Source organism: Leptopilina heterotoma, unplaced genomic scaffold, assembly GCF_015476425.1.
Source record: "Leptopilina heterotoma isolate Lh14 unplaced genomic scaffold, ASM1547642v1 Lhet_369, whole genome shotgun sequence".
NCBI classification, from domain to species: domain Eukaryota; kingdom Metazoa; phylum Arthropoda; class Insecta; order Hymenoptera; family Figitidae; genus Leptopilina; species Leptopilina heterotoma.
The window spans coordinates 344,137-362,097 of record NW_025111048.1 but is presented as its reverse complement, the minus strand read 5'-3'; the positions used below and the strand labels follow the sequence as shown (position 1 = coordinate 362,097).

At 27.9% G+C, this 17,961-nt stretch overlaps 4 protein-coding genes across 4 annotated transcripts; all 4 read right to left on the bottom strand.

Annotated features, from left to right (window-relative positions):
• Positions 1-73: 73 nt before the first annotated feature.
• LOC122505750 (cytochrome P450 9e2-like) lies at positions 74-1,754 on the bottom strand. The gene has a single exon (XM_043617559.1). It carries the CDS (start codon positions 1,617-1,619, stop codon positions 96-98), a length of 1,524 nt encoding a protein of 507 aa, XP_043473494.1. The 5' UTR covers positions 1,620-1,754; the 3' UTR covers positions 74-95.
• LOC122505751 (cytochrome P450 9e2-like) lies at positions 1,629-7,768 on the bottom strand. Its single transcript, XM_043617560.1, has 3 exons — positions 7,239-7,768; positions 4,444-5,318; positions 1,629-1,748 (listed from the first exon to the last, which is right to left on the bottom strand). The coding sequence occupies exons 1-2, from the start codon at positions 7,754-7,756 to the stop codon at positions 4,445-4,447; spliced, it is 1,392 nt and encodes a 463-aa protein (XP_043473495.1). The 5' UTR covers positions 7,757-7,768; the 3' UTR covers positions 1,629-1,748; position 4,444.
• Positions 7,769-9,047: 1,279 nt separating this feature from the next.
• On the bottom strand, positions 9,048-11,695 carry LOC122505749 (cytochrome P450 9e2-like). The gene has a single exon (XM_043617558.1). The coding sequence runs from the start codon at positions 11,442-11,444 to the stop codon at positions 9,906-9,908; it is 1,539 nt and encodes a 512-aa protein (XP_043473493.1). The 5' UTR covers positions 11,445-11,695; the 3' UTR covers positions 9,048-9,905.
• A 3,534-nt stretch (positions 11,696-15,229) lies between these two features.
• Positions 15,230-17,876, bottom strand: LOC122505763 (cytochrome P450 9e2-like). Its single transcript, XM_043617579.1, has one exon. The coding sequence runs from the start codon at positions 17,018-17,020 to the stop codon at positions 15,482-15,484; it is 1,539 nt and encodes a 512-aa protein (XP_043473514.1). The 5' UTR covers positions 17,021-17,876; the 3' UTR covers positions 15,230-15,481.
• Positions 17,877-17,961: the final 85 nt, after the last annotated feature.

Here is a 17,961-nt window from a genome sequence, read left to right as displayed (position 1 = left end):
CCTGCGATAATAATAAATAATTATTAAGGAGGATCGAAAAATAGATAATCGCAATGAATGACGATTAATTGCATTTTTTTTTTTGGAGAATTTATTTATTTTTTTCGTTTTTCTATCTTAACCCAAAAACCATCATCAGCATTGCGAGCAAAAGTTTTTTTACTTAATTTCAAAGGTACAGATGTTTTTGAACAAACTTTTAAATTACATCTCGCTAATAAATGAAATAATACAACTTTTGTTTCTAAAATTGCAAATCGATTGCCAATACATTGTCTTGGACCAATACCAAATGTTAGAAATGTCATTGCCTTACTGCTCGCATTCCCATTACTCAAGAATCTATCAGGATTAAATATTTCCGGTTCATCATAATAATCAGGATTGAAATGAATTGCACTCACTGGAATCCAAACAGTCATTCCAGATTCTAATGTTAATGGTTTTGCATCAGGTAATGTTGGTGGTAATTCAAAACTTTTATTGCAAACCCTATCAAGAAATGGTACAATCGGATGTCGTCTCAGTGTTTCATTTAAAACAGCGTCTAAATATTCCATTTCATTGATAGCTTCATATGTTGGATTACCATTCGTTGCACGTAATACCTCATCAATTTCCTCTTGTAATCGTGATTGAATTTTTGGATTTACAGCAAGTTCATGAGCAGTAAAGGACATATTCGTTGAAACAGGATCGAAACCAGCTAAAAAAAAGATGAAAGCCTGTGCAGTCATTTCCTCTGGTGTAAGATCAATTTTATTCCCGTCCTTTCCTCTTGAATCCATCATTAATTGCAGCATATCAGGTCGTGTTATTGAATTATTATCTCTTGCTTTAATAGTCGATTTAATAATTTCCGTGAAGAATTGAGAGACACTCGAATTTACTAATTTAATATTCAATAATTTCATAATAAACGGAAAACTTCGTAGGAGAAAAAATTTCATTGAAATTTTAACTGGATCCGTTGCATCTTTACCCATTTGATAAAATTCATTATTTGGATTTTTCATTGAATCAACACTTATTCCAAATGCACTGGTGGCAATCACATCATTTGTATAACGTGTAAAGGCACCTTTCATTTCAATCATTTTCATTGCTTCCTTATCGTTCGATAGAAATTCGGTGAAATTCACAGCACATTCGGATATAAGTTTAAACATTATTTTCATTTTACTTGATGTGAATGCTGGACTCAATAATGAGCGTACATTATGCCATTTTTCATTTTGTAGGGCAAATAAATTTTTACTAAATAACGGTTCCCATGATTCTTCGAAAAAAATTTTATGATTTGGAAATGTTTCAAAATTTTTCACTGTCACATTTTTAATTAATTCCATATCACGTAAAACAATCACTGGATTCATAAAGTCATATAATCCAAAATATTTTGCCTTTGGATTATCGTTATATAATTTTTCTATTAAATCTCCCATGTAAATTTTACGAAATATAACTGGTGTTTGATTACCAAAAATTGGTATTGGCGATTTATGTGGTATTCCATGGATTTTGAAATATTTCAATTTCTTTAATGACTGATAAAAGTATATTAACATAAATGCACCAAGAAAAATGGTGAAAATTAATGTCCACAAATTCATAAGCATGTTGTTGTAGTGAAATCACTTTTATGACTGATAATTAAACGCTAATAGTTATATTGTAATTTTCTTGTAAACCGTTTAACCTTGACTATACTGATGCATACACGTGCATTTGAAGAATGCCTCTCATCACTGAAAAGAAGAATTTAAATATACTTTAGAATTGCGTAGTTTAGTTATCAAAGTTAATTCGTTTTACTTTATTGAAAGTCATCTAAAGCTTTTCTTTGTTCACAGAAAAAAGATAGTATAAATTTTGTTGCGGGGAATTTTAACCAATGCTAATTCACATAGACAGTGGCGCCCTCACTTAGGGGAAAATTTGTTGCAGGGAATTTTTACCCCAAAATCAGGTTAAAATTTATACTTTTTCTTTCTTGTGTTGTATTGTACATTACACTTATCTTAAATGATAATTAATAATTTTTACACGTTTAAGAGTGTTCGTGGAATGTAAATATTTTTATTGTTTATAGAGAAATCAATTAAGATTAAAATTGATATCAATTATTTGATTAATAATTCATAAAATAGAATTTAAAATTTGCATCTACTGCTATTGTCAGACGTAATTTTACGTTATGACATTAAAAATTTTTAATAAATTATTAATTTCTAGGTAATCAGAATGTCGATGCTGTCGAAATGTTACAAATAAAAATTACATTTGTTTATTTAACCTAACTTTGGTGGATTGATAATTTTTTTCCTCATTATTATTTTTTTTTATCTTTTTTTTTTATCAAAAAGAATAATAATTAACGAACTTGTACAATTGAATGTACCAATTTTATGATCAGGATTGCCATAAATATTTAATTTTGTTTTTTCCTGACTTTTCCCTGATTTCCAGACAAAATTTTCACTTTTTCCCTGACCCTAAAGAATATTCTGATTCACTCTAAAAATTATTAGATACTCATAAATATTTTCTATTACATTTAATTACAAATTTCTTTAATTGTAAAATTATTCCAAAACATCAATAATTTCTTTTTTAAATAAATATTTAATCATTATTATTTTTCCATACGAATTCAAATTCATCAAAAGGTTCAAATTCAAACCTTTTGAAATTAACAACATATCAAAATTTTGCTGTAAAACATGAAGATATCAATCACTTCGAGTCTTCGACTCGGAGTAATAGATTTCTTCATGTTTTATAATAATTTAAGTTACCATAAAATTAAAAAAATTTTTAATTATTTACAAAAATCCTAATAAAATCCTTCCTAAGAATTCAATTATTTATACAAGTAGTAAAATTTCTCAAAAGAATTCAATTATTTAAAAAAAAGTGTAATAAAATTCGATGCAAGAATTAAATTATTTTTATAAATAATAATAAATCGATTATTTAGAAATTAATTTTTAAATCAATTTTTATTAGAAAATTCTACGAAAAATCAATTATTTAAATTCAAAAATAAATAATTTATTGAATAATTGAATGTTTGTTAAAAATAGATTTTCATAAAGAATTTTATCAACAAATTTTAAAATAATTGAATTCTTTCGACGAATTTTAATAAAATTGTTAAGAATAATAACATTTTTCGAAGAATTCGATTAATAATTGTATCAAAAATAATTAAAATCCTGCAACGAGTTGTATTATTTATGAAATTTATAAAAAAAAAATTGTAAATAATTGAAATCCTGGTAAATTTTTATTATTTATGAAAATAATTTAATATATGTTTGCGTACAATTTTATTAAAATTTTGTTTAAATAATTGAATGTCAGCGAAGAATTTTTCTGTTTCTAAAGATAATTAAAAATAATTGAATTTCTGAAATAAATTTTAATATTTATCAAGATTATTGATTTCTTTCTAAGAATTGCGTTAAAATTTTGAAAATAAAATTAAATACATATTAAAAAATTCAATTAATTTCAACAGAATTGAAATTAACTAAATCCATGTAAAAAATTATATTTATAAAAATAATTGAATTATTGCTAAAAAAAATTTATAAAAAATTTGTAAATAATTGAAATTCTGATAAATTTTTATTATTTCTGAAAATAATTAAATATATTCGCGTAGAATTTTATTAAAATTTTTTTAAAATAATTTTAATTTCACCCAAGTATTTTGCTGTTTATAAAGATAATTGCAAACAAATTGAATTTCTGGGAAGAATTTTGCTGTTTATAAAGATAATTAATTTTTTTTTAAATTAAATGATTTTTAAATTTTATTTCTTATAAATAATTTTATCAATAAAAATTGAAATTTTGTAAAATTTAAAATTAAAACCTTTTGAAGTTGATCTATTTATGAAAAATTATAAACGTCATTTTTGTGAAATTCAATTAATTTAGATATTTTTAAGTATAAAGTTATTCATTAAATAATTTATAAGTCATAATTTGATGATAGTTCTTGAAAAATGAAGTTAATTTAAAAAGAAATTATTGTCAGAAATATAAAAAATTGAAGGCTTTGTATTAGAATTCGTAGTAATTTCATAGAAGAAAATACAATTTTAATTCAATATATTCGCCCATAAAAAAATATAATATAAAAATATTACAAAGTTATACTTAACACCTCAAATATGGTATTTCTCAAGTATATTTTTAGGTTTATAATCATAATGTGGAATCGCGCATCATCCAATATTATTATTTTTTTTAATTATATGATTTTATCACTTGGTTAGTTTTAAATATTTAATAAAACATTCAGTTTAACGATAATTTTACTGACTCGGAATGATCGTTAAATTCAATGTTTTATTAAATTATTTTTTAAACTTGATTATTATTAAAATGTTTAAATCACGAGAATAATTAAATAATGGAACACAAAATTACCTCATTTAAAAGAATTTTCTTTGTGTTTTCTTAATTCCACTTTCACCCAATAACCATTCTCGGCAGCAAGTCCTAATGATCTTTTACTTAATTTTAAAGGCACAGTTGTTTTTGAACATGTTCGAAAATTGCATCGTGCCAAAAAATGGAAAAATACTATTTTCATTTCCAACATTGCAAATCGACTTCCTACACATTGTCTTGGTCCAATGCCGAATGATAAAAATGTAGATTTTTTACTGGCAGTACTGTTGTTTAAAAATCGATCAGGATTAAATTTTTCCGGATCTTCATAATAGAGAGGATCATAATGATAACCAACTAATGGAATCCAAATTAACATTCCAGGTTTTATTGAAACTGATTTTGCGCCTGGCACAGCAGCTGGAAGTTGGAATTCTTTTGTGCAAACTCGATCCAATGTTGCTAGTACTGGATATTTTCGTGCTGTTTCATACAAAACTGCTTCTAAATATTCGAGTCCGTTTATTGCATCATACGATATATTACCATTACTTTCGTTAAAAACTGCATCAATTTCGTCTTGTAATCGAATTTGAATTTCTGGATTCAGTGCAAGTTCATGTGCCAAAAAAGCCATTGTTGTTGACGTTGTGTCAAAAGCACCAAAATAGATGACAAAAGCTTGGGCTGTTATTGCTTCCATCGATAAATTAATTTTTCTATTTCTTCCCCTGGAGTCCATCAAAAGTTGCAGAATATCAGGTCTCGATATGCCCAAACTATCTCTAATATTAATTGTCAACCTAATCGTTTTATTAAAAAATTCATCAATCTTTGACCTCAACAAATTAACATTTAATAATTTCATCAAGAAAGGGAAATTTCTCATCAGTATAATTTTTTGTGACAATCTGAAAATAATTTTATTCTCCTGATTAACATTGTTATTAATGAAAATAATTGAATTTTGCAAAGAATTTTATTAACATTCTTGAAAATTGAATTTCTGGGAAGAATTTTAATATTTATCCAAATAATTGATTTACTTCTGAGAATTGCTTTAAAATTTAGGAAATAATATTAATATAATAATATTAATAATATTAATATAATAATAATAATATATATTAATATATTATTACAAAATTCAACTAATTTTAACAAAATTAAAATTGTATTAAAAATAATTGAAATTCTGCGATGAATTTTATTATTTATGAACATAATTGAATCCATGTAAAAAATTTAATTTTTGAAAATAATTGAATTATTGATGAAAAATTTATGAAAAATTGTAAATATAATTGAATTACTTTAAAATTTTAATTATTTATGAAAATAATTAAATGTTTCCGTAGAACTTTATCAAGATTTTTTTCAAATAATTGAATTTCAGCGAAGAATTTTACTGTTTATAATAATAAACAAAAATTGAAAATAATTGAATTTCTAAAATGAATTTTATTTGATCTTGAATATAATTTTATTCTCGTGATTAAAATTGTTATTTATGAAATTAATTGAATTTTGCAAAGAATTTTATTATAATTCATGAAAACAATTGAATTTCTGGGTAGAATTTTTATATTTATAAAGACAATTAATTTTCTTTTAAGAATTACGTGAAAATATTGGAAATAAGATTAAATACATATTAAAAAATTCAACTAATTTCAACAGAATTAAAATTAAAATTGTATTAAAAATAATTGAATCCACGTAAAAAATTATATTTATGAAAATAATTGAATCCATGTAAAGAATTATATTTATAAAAATAATTGAATTGTTGCTAAAAAATTTTTAAAAAAATTTGTAAATAATTGAAATTTTGGGTAGAATTTTGATATTTTATCAAGATAATTGATTTCGTTCTAAGAATTGCCTTAAAATTTTGAAAATAAAATTAAATACCAATTAAAAAATCTAACTAATTTCAAAAGAATTGAAATTAAAATTGTATTAAACATAATTGAAATTCTGCGATGAGTTTTATTATTTATGAAAATAATTGAATCTATGTAAAAAATTATGTTTATAAAAATAATTGAATTGTTGCTAAAACATTTATAAAAAATTTGTAAATAATTAAAATTCAGGTAAATTTTGATTATTTTTGAAAATAATGAATTATGTTTGCGTAAAATTTTATTTAAATTTTTTTTAAATAATTAAATTTCAGCGAAGTACTTTGCTGTTTATAAAGATAATTGAAAATAATTGAATTTCTATGAAGAATTTCGATATTTATCAAGATAATTGATTTCTTTCTAAGAATTGCGTTAAAATTTTGGAAATATTATTAAATACATATTAAAAAATTCAACTAATTTTAACTGAATTGAAATTAAAATTGTATTAAAAATAATTGAAATTCTGCGATGAGCTTTATTATTTATGAAAATAATTGAATCCATGTAAAAAATTTTATTTATAAAAATAATTGAATTATTGAGAAAAAATTTATGAAAAATTGTAAATATAATTGAATTACTTTGAAATTTTAATTATTTATGAAAATAATTAAATGTTTCCGTAGAACTTTATTAAGATTTTTTTTTAAATAATTGAATTCTTTTGCAAAATTATATTATAATAGTATATATTGAAAATCATTAAATTGAGGAAAATTTTTGAAATAATATTTAAAATTTTCCCAAGAATTTTATTAAAATTTTTGAAAATAATTGAATTTCTGCAATAATTTGTAACTTTTCCAAAATTCAATTTTTTTAGTAACTAAAATTCTTCTATGAATCTATTATTTATTTAATAATTAATGAAATATATATTTAAAAAAACTTTTCATCAGTATAATTTTTTGTGACAACCTTTCCAAATTTGTCGCTTCTTTTCCAAAAATGTAAAAATCATTTTTTGGATTCTCCATTGTATTGATAGTTATACCAAAAGCACAATTCGCTATTACATCATTGGTATATCTGGAAAAAAATTCTTTCATATCACTCGTTTCATCATCTTTTGTCTCTCTTATCAAACACTCGACAAAATTCACAGCACTATTTGAAATAAGTTTATAAAGTATTTTCATTTTACATGAAGTGAATGCAGGACTCAATAGTGTTCGAATATTGTGCCATTCTTGGCCTTTTAAATTAAATAAATTTCGAATAAATAATTGATCCCTAGTTTCTGGTCCTATTAATCCATGATCGGTGAAATTTTCGAAATTTTTCACTGCCACCGATTTAAGTAGATCAACATCGCGAATGATAATTACTGGTTTTGAAAAATCGTAAAATCCAAAATATTTTGCATTTGAATTTTTTTCATATAATTTCTTCACTAAATCACCAATATTTTTTTTACGTATTATTACTGGTAACATATTGCCGAAAATTGGTAGTGATAGTTCATGTGGAATTCCATGAATTTTAAAAAATGTATTATTTTTAATTATTTTTAGAATATATTTTAAAAATGTTAGAATTATAATGGCAAAAAGAAATTGTATAAATATTGAAAGCATGATGATAATGTTTCTTCACATTTACTTTTGAGTGATTAAATAATAATAATAAAAAAAAAACGTTTGTGATTAAAAGTCATTTATTATCATTTGAGAATGCGCATACATTGGAATATATTTGTATAAATGTTTTTTTTTTGCGTGGAACATGATTTCTGTCGACACTCGTAAATGTGTGCAAAAATTATTGATTACGGAGAAATTTTATTATTTTTGTTCATTATTCGGATAACGTTTTCTGTTATCATTGTTATACCTCGCGTTAATTATAGTACAATTCTTGTTGAAGGTAGCCCCGGACAAGCGTGAAAATATTTTATATTTTAATTATTGGACTTGATAGAGTAAAATCAAATTATGTCTTAAACAATGAAAATAGACCATGTAATAGAAATTAATTGAAAAATCAATTTAATATTCACGGAAAGTCAACATAAAAACTGTATTATACAATGATTATTTTATAATTCATCCTCAATTGTTGTATTTAATATTAAAATGTACAATATAATTAGTTATTCAGAATTTTTAAACGTCATATATTAAAATTTATTCAATACTTACGTTTTATTATATAAAAATAATTTGAAAAATTATTTTGAAAAAATACATCATAAATTTAAAGTGTTTAATTAAAATTTTTTATTGTTAATTCATAATTATAAAGTTTACACATTTGCGTTCTTATAATAAAAAACTATTATTAAAAATAATTATTATTTCTTTAAGCATTTGAATAATTATCCTTCGATTTATTGAATAACTAGGCAAACTTTGTTTTAGGGCAAACTTTAATAGTAAATCGTAACAGGAAATAAAAAATTATTAATTTGATTTCGAACATTGCAAATCTACGTCCTATAATCGCAGGTTTAGAAATTAAATTTTTTTTTTTTTTGACAATCGAACAAAACATTTTTCTTTTATTAATAGGTCGATCAATTTTCATGAAAATTTTGATGATTTTTAGACACTTAAGTAAGTTTAACTATTTTTTTCTACATTAAATAGTAAAAAATGTTTAGGTTTTAATTTTTTTCTTGCTAGTCTATTTCATTGCGAAAATTTTGAGCCCTTGTGGAACTCGATTGGATTAAAAATGACAATTCTACACTAGATTTAGTGAATGTTAGTTTTTCAAATTTCAAAATGGCGGATCCAATATGGCGGCTAGATTTTTATAAATCTGTCAAATTCGTTTGAAATTTGTTACTTGGGGGTTTTCGAAGTCGCTGATTACGAATCCGATATTAGATTTCGAAAATTCAATAAGGTGGATTCAATAGGTGCGAATTTGATGGATCTTTAAAAAACTCGCCCACCATAATGAATCCATCATTTTCAATTTTTGAAATCTGACATTGGATTCGTAATCAGCGACATCGGAAACCCCCAAGTTACAAATTTTGAGACGAATTTGATTTTTAAAACTTGTCTGCCATTTTGGATTCGCCATTTTGAAATTTGAAAAACTGACATTGGATTCGAGATCAGCAACTTTGCAATCCTTTGATTATAGAATTGTTATTTTTAATCCAATCGAGGTCCACAAGGGCTCAAATGTTTCGTAATGAAATAGACAATCAATAAAAAAATTAAAACGTACACCTTTCTTACTGTTTAATGTAGTAAAAAATAGTTAAAGTGACTAAAGTAACTCAATTTCCATTGAATTTTATTCTATGACCTGTGGATCAATAGGAAATTTAATTACCTTCCCAATGGAACATTATTCATTATATTTTGACTACTACTACTACTACTACTACTACTTAAAGCTACCACTTTAAAAAATCGATTTGGATTAAATATTTCTGGATTCACAGAGTTTACTGATTTATTCAAAAATAAATTTGACACAACAACATTTATCTATTGTATTAAAATTAATATAACAAAATTGTGTTTCGTCCCAATGGAGTAAAATAAAAAGAGAATTTAGAATTTGATTAATAATGTTAATCTAATAAGGTAACTTTCATTTACAATATTTTGCAAAAATATTTCATCACATTGAAACTGATTTATCGTTTTTATTTTCCCTTTTTTCTAATTCTATCCAGTAACCACCCCTTGCACCAAATCCTACCGATTTTGTACTCAACGGTATAGGTATATTGGTTTTAGAACAAACTTTGAAATTAAAATGAGATAACAAATGAAAAAATACTATTTTCATTTCCAACATTGCAAATCTACTCCCTATACATTGTCTAGGACCGATTCCAAATGAGAAAAATGTTTCCTTACTGTTTTCTGAATTGTATTTTAAAAATTGATCTGGATTAAAAATCTCTGGATTTTCGTAATGATTAGTGTCATAATGATAACCTACAACTGGAATCCAAATCATCATTCCAGGTTTTATTAAAATTGACTTTCCTCCCGGAATTGAAGGAGGAAGTTCAAATTCTTTCGTGCAAATCCTATCAAGTGCAGCGAAAGATGGATATTTTCGCATAGTTTCTTTTAAAATTGCATCCAAATACTCGAGTCCAGTGATTTCATCATAGGTTGGCTCACCATTGGTATTTTGAAATGTGATATCAATTTCATTTTGCAATTTCCTTTGAATCTCTTGATTCAGTGCAAGTTCATGTGCCAAAAAAGCCATTGTTGTTGACGTAGTATCAAACGCACCAAAGTAGATGACAAATGCTTGAGCTGTTATTTCTTCCATCGATAAATCAATTTTTGTATTTCCTCTCCTGGAGTCCATTAAAAGTTGCAGAATATCAGGTCGCGATATTTGCAACCTATCTCTAGTATTAATTGTAGAGCTAATCGATTCATTGAAGAACTCATTCACTTTTTGACGTAACAGTTTAACACCGAGAATATTCATAAGAAATGGAAATGTCCTCATTAACATTATCTTTAGATAGAGTCTAGCAAAATTTGTCGCTTCTTTTCCCAAAATGTAAAAATCATTATTTGGATTCTCCATCGTATTGACTGTTATACCAAAAGCACAATTAATTATTACATCATTAGTACACCGTGAAAAAGCTTCCTTCATTTCCCTAATTTTATTATTTTCCATTTCATTTAATAGAGAATCGACAAAATTAACAGCACTATTCGAAATGAGATTATACATTGTTTTCATTTTCCATGGTGTGAATGCAGGACTGAGTAAACTTCGAACATCATGCCATTCTTGACCCTTTAAATTAAATAAATTTCTAGCAAATAGTTGATCATTTGGTTTGGGTCCCATTATACCATGATCCGAAAAACTTTCAAAATTTTTAACAGCCACTGATTTAATTAATTCAAGATCACGCAATATTATTACTGGATTTGTAAAATCATAAAAACCAATGTACTTTGCATTTGAATGGGTGTCGTATAATTTTTTTATCACATCACTAATACTCTCTTTCTTAGTAATTATGGATAACATATTTCCAAAAAGAGGTGCAGGTGTTTCATGTGGTACACCATGACGTTTAAAAAATGTCTGATTTTTAATTGTTCTTAGAATAAAAATCACTAGACTTATAGTTATGATGGTGATAATAATTTGAATTATTTGAAAAATCATCTTTACGGATTTAGTTGGTGATGATAAGTTCTTATCATCAATCACTGTTTTACACTGATAAAATGCTTAGAGCTATGATTGCAATATTGTTAGTTAATTAATGCAGAATGATTAAAAAAGTTGTTAGATTTAAATATTTTATAATGCAAACAAGCGTCGTCATCTCTATATTATATTACCTTCACTTTTTTTCTATTAGAAATTTTGTAATTATTTTATATTTCATAATATTTACTGCAGGGAATATGAATTCTTAATCTTACAAGTAGGTACGTTAAAAATGAAACATAACAAATTATAATTAAGCAAGTGACCACCAGTACATTGAGTTCTCAGTCTCATTGGAAGACACACGAGGAGGAAAAAGACAGGAAGCTCCTAGTCGCAAAATCTTCTCGTGGAACATTAAGAAACTCGACAAGGAGAAGTTCAGCTGGTCCCTAGAAGAATCTATCTTAATTGAGGATTCTAGTTGGGTGAGGAGGCCGAAAAGTCTAAATGGAGAGGTGCGAGCGGTGCGAAATATAATCGTCACCGCTTGCAATGCGTCGATGCCACGTCGCAAAGGGGCCTTTCCAAGGAAAAAATCCTTGCACTGGTGGTCAGAGAAGCTGAACTTCTTGAGAAAGGAATGCCTCAAAGCAAGAAGGACATACACCCGATCTAAGGGAGATCCTTTGCTGAAAGAGGCTTTCAAGGAGGCAAAAAATAACCTCAAAAAAGAGATCCGCAAGTCGCGACGCCGTAGCTGGAAGGACCTAATCGAGGAAGTCGATAAGGACCCATGGGGTCTGGCTTTTAAAATCGTGACTAAGAAATTAGTGACGAGGCAAAAGACCCCCGGCCTGGCCAATCCCGATTGGGTCAGAAAGATAATAAGTTCTTTGTTTCCTCCTGCGGAGCCATATCTTAGAAGGGACTGGAGTTTTTGCAAAGTCGAAGAGGAAGAACTCTTCACACATAGTGAACTGCAAAAAGCAGGCAAAAGATTGAAAACAGGCAAGGCGCCTGGAATCTATGGGATAAGTAACGAAATCCTAAAGTTGGTAATCGACACTTCACCCCAGATTTTGCTTCAAAGCTTCAATCTTTGCCTTGAGAGAGGAGAGTTCTTCCGCGACTGGAAGCGACAGAGGTTAGTCCTCCTGAGGAAAGGTGAAAAACCTCTAGATAAGGTTTCATCGTACAGGCCTATATGCCTGCTAGATACGATGGGTAAACTTCTAGAGGATATGGTTCTGCAGAGAATGCAAAGCCACTTGACCGGAGAGAATAGTCTATCGGATCACCAATTTGGTTTCCGTAAAGGCAAGTCCACAGTTGATGCCATCCAGGCAGTCGTGGATATAGCCAAAGCAGGAAAAAACAAATTGGGACCTGGAAAAAAGAAGAGCTTCTGCGCGTTGGTAGCAATTGACATACGCAACGCGTTTAATTCCGCAAGATGGAAAGATCTCATCGAGTCGATGAAAAAGAAAAATATGCCGCCCTACTTGTTGCGGATAATGGATAATTATCTTAGCGACAGGTGGGTTATATATGACGGAGACACCTGCACTCTCAAGGAAGAGATGCAGTGTGGGGCTCCTCAAGGCTCGAGGGTGGGTCCATTTGTATGGAATGTATCTTACGATGATTTTCTGCGAATGGATCTACCCGAAGGTGCGGTGATCATCGGCTTTGCGGACAACGCGTTGTTCGTGTGCACTGTCGAAAGTGAGGAGGCTCTTGGGACATTGGTGAACGAATGTCTGCGACTAGCAAAAAGCTGGCTGGATACCTGAGGTCTTGAATTGGCCCTGGAAAAGACCGAGGCACTGCTGGTCACAGACAGACGTGGTTATGAGCTCCAACGAATCGTGATAGACGGATTCGAGGTCAAGTGGAGTAAGCAAATTAAATATCTTGGTGTGGAGTTGGATGGAAGGTTAAACTTCCACCACCACATGGCTACGGCGTCAAATAAGGCGATCGAGTGTGCGGCTAATCTTTCACGGCTAATGCCAAATGTTGGCGGACCCCGTAAACAAAAAAGAAGACTGGTGGCGAGTGTCGCCCACGCTAAAACGTGCGAAGAAGTTGACCAACGACGAGTATCCATCGCCAACCTGAGAACGCAGGAGACGACAAAGGAGGCCAGAAAATTAAAAAGAGCTCAACAAAAGGAATCGGGCGACATTCTTTCCATTCTAGGAGAATAGTATTATGGCTCAGGAATTGATAATTAATTTAGTAAGTTGACAAAATTTCAAGTTATAATACACTAAAGTACATTTTTTCTTCTTTTGCGTTTTTCTCGAAACCACATTTTTCGAGGCGGTGCACATGATAACTCAAAATCTATTCAACCGATTGACTTGAAAATTAAAGTACATCTTCCTAAATAGATTTTCCACAGAGCAACGTGGGATTTTTTCGATTGAATAATTTGAAAAAATTATCATCCAATTTTTTATACGGTATTTTTAACCCAAAACGTGAAGTCAATTTTTGAAGTGCTTCCATTTGCGTAAAAATTTTTTTTTTTTAAAAACGGCTTCGTCACTCTATTCAAAATTTATCACTTTTCAAGAAAAATATTTGTTTACTTGCTCAGACAAAAATTGAAATGCCACCATCAAGGAGTGCTCCGGAAAAACTGATCCATGCCAATGCTTATATCTTCGCCATTTTTAATTAAAACAACTTTTTTTTAATATTTATAAAGCTTAAGATATGTATTAAATTAGCAATAAATGTAAAAAATTCCTACCTTAAATAGTTTCGTCAAAAAAATTCCTAAAGAACCATCCGATTTTCATGCGTTCAGGGTGGCGTAACCCCTTAAGGAGTCATTTGCCTGTGAAAAGGATCATTAGAGAGCAAACCCTATTGTATTTGCACGACACAAGCTAAGAACTACTAGCCGCTGTTCCAGGGCAATAAGAGACCACTAGACTCATTTTAATTATACATTTTATTCAAATAGAATATTTCTTGATTATTTACCAAACCCCGTCCCAATTTTGATTATTATTAATTAAAATTAAATCGGGAAACACTAGAGAATATCATATTTAAGTTAGTTTGACGTAACAGTATTTTAATGTTAGATTTTCTATTATTTAAATAATGATACGTTAATTAATTTCAAAATGAATTATGTAGTTTGTTATACATGTAGGAATATAAGTGTTACTAATTTTTTTTTTTACAAAAAAGTGTAATTATTGATAGTAATAATTATGAAAATAAGTTTTCCTTTATTAATAATTCAAAGCTTATTATCTAAGATTTTTAGAATAATAAATTATGTTTGGATACGCAATTAAATTGAAAATTTCGAAAAAGAAACAATTTGCTGTCTAAATTAATAAATTTTGGTTTTTTTAATTGTGAAAAACCCCTCTTTTTCACATTTAATTGTGAAAAAATGTGCTAATCGATTTCGAGGACATGGAAAGAAAGATTTGTGCAAAAATTTACATTCATCTGCTTCGCCATTTCCTGAATCAGAACATATAAATTTTAACAATTGAATATTTCAAAACTATCAACGGATACAAGATCCAAGAGGTCTTGTTAAATTTTAAGATCGAAATTCCTGTTAAAAAAATTAGTAATAATATTGTTATACTTACTGTGGGCAATTGTACATATAACTTACAATCCTCTGTCATTTTATTGCAAATAAGTAGATCTGGATTAGTGGATAAAACATTTGTAAATTAAAGGTAGCGGATTAATAAAGTTCTTTGTGTGAATAAGTATAGTATGTATTATTTTATTTATAAAATCTTTAAGTAAATTATAAATAAAATGTTTACTAAAAAATTTTACTATTTGATCAAACTATACACCATAACTTTATCATTCATAAAATCTACCGATTTATTTAAAAATAAAGACACAATTATAATTATCTTTTGTATCAAGATTAATATACAAAAATTGTGTTTCGTCGTAATGGAGTAAAATAGAAAGACAATTTAGAATTTGATTAATGTTAATCTAATATAAAGTAACTTCTATTTAGAATATTTTTTTAAAATATAGCATCACATATGAACTGCTTTATCGTTTTTATTTTCCCTTTTTTCTAATTCTATCCAGTAACCACCCCTTGCACCAAATCCTAGCGATTTTTTACTCAACGTTATAGGTATACTGGTTTTAGAACAAACTTTGAGATTAAAATGAGATAACAAATGAAAAAATACTATTTTCATTTCCAACATTGCAAATCTAGTGCCTACACATTGTCTTGGTCCGATTCCAAATGTAAAAAATGTTGCCTTACTGTTGGCTGAATTATGTTTCAAAAATCGATCTGGATCAAATATCTCCGGATTTTCGTAATAATTAGGGTCATAATGGTAACCTATGACAGGAATCCAAATCATCATTCCGGGTTTTAGTTGAATTGATTTTCCCCCTGGAATTGAAGCAGGAAGTTTAAATTCTTTCGTACAAACTCTATCTATTGCAGCAAAAACTGGATATTTTCTCATAGTTTCATTTAAAATTGCATCCAAATATTCAAGTCCAGTAATTTTATCATAGGATGGATCTCCCTTAGTATTTTGAAAAGTAATATCAATTACATTTTGCAATTTCCTTTGAATCTCTTGATTAACTGCAAGTTCATATGCCATAAAGGACATAATTGTTGACGATGTGTCGAACCCACCAAAATAAATCACAAAAGAATGTGCAGCTATTGCTTCTGGAGAAAGATCCACTTTATCGTTCTTCTGTCTGGCATCAATTAAAAGCTGTAATATATCTGGTCTACTTATTCCCAAAGTTTCTCGTTTATTTATTGTATATCTAACTGTTTCATTGAAAAATTTCTCAACTCTAGAACGCAACAATTTAATACCCAGAATTTTCATAAGAAATGGAAACCCTCTCATAAAAATAATTTTCAAATAGAGAGTAGCAAAGTTTGTTCCTTCCTTGCCTAACACATAAAAATCATTCTTTGGATTTTTCATTGAATTCACATTTATTCCAAAAGCGCAATTCGTTATTACATCATTGCTGCAACGCGAAAATGTTTCCTTCATTTCCCTCATTTGATTATTGTTCGTGTCACTTAATAAACAGTTAATAAAATCAATCACACTATTGGAAATTAGTTTATACATTGTTTTCATTTTCCTCGAAGTGAATGCGGGACTTAATAAATTCCTAACTTCATGCCATTTTTCTCCTTTTAAATTAAACAAACCTCTGGCAATAATTTCATCTGTAACCATAGGTCCAAGTAGTCCATGTTCTGAAAAACTCTCAAAATTTTTTACCGCAACTGATTTAACTAATTCAAGATCACGCAATACAATTACTGGATTGGTAAAGTCATAGAATCCAAAGTACTTTGCGTTTGATTGTGTATCGTACATTTTTTTCAGCACATCACCAATACTCTTCTTTCGCATTATTATGGGCAGCATGTTTCCAAAAATAGGCACAGGTGTTTTATATGGTATTCCATGAGTTTTAAAAAATATTTGTCTTTTGATTATTTTTAAAATGTACATTAGCAGAGTCACGGTAATGATGGTTAAAAGAAACTGAATAATATACATGATCATTATGATCTTTATGATTTGATAGGAGAAATTTGAAGTTTGTGTCAGGAACTACAAAGTTATACTGACTATTATAATTCTACGATGGCTACAATGTTGTTTAATTTGTTTAATATTTTCTAGACACGACATAGTATGTAGAGATAATTATATTTAGAAAAAATATAATATAATCTTCTTAAGGTATAATTATTATTACCAAGTGACGCTTGTACTTTTTTTATCACATAATTATTGGTTTTTGAGTAAGTAAAACATACTCAGTGTTAGTTTTTACTTTGCGATATTAAAATACCTTAATTATGCTTACTTGTAACTAATAATTCCACTTTGCAAAATTATATCGACTACATGAATTTAATAGAAATAAAGAAATTATTAAAACGTGCCTCTTCATCCATAGTGAGATGTTAGGTTGACCCTCTACAATCAACTCAATAAAAGAAAACTTATTTATTAATTAAATGAAATAAACTCTAAATTATTAACAACAAAAATCTAAAATAAACTTTTTAAAACAATTCTACATAGTTGATAGTTCGTCAATTAATCGCGTCGCGACTCCTTGAATCTCTGCAAGTAAGTGAATAGTGAGAGACAGTCCATTTCCTAATCAACTGTAGGCTTCTTCATCTAATTTTGTTTCCTTGTTCTTCTTATGGAAAAATTGGGAAGAACCCTTCTTCCTTATCCCCACTGTACATCATCTAAAATGGTCTTGGAAAGGGCCATTGGTCATGTGACGGTCGCTGACAATTAATCATACGCGAAGTCATTTAAATTCAGATTTCACGAAAGACACTGGTCCCGAGTCGTGGAACCAAGAAAAAATACAAGGGACTTGACAAGAAGCAAGACAAACCTATGATAAGAAAGAGACGAACGAACAACTCACTAAAATATACTTTTCCTACGTGTTGCAAATTCGGTTGAATAAGTAACGA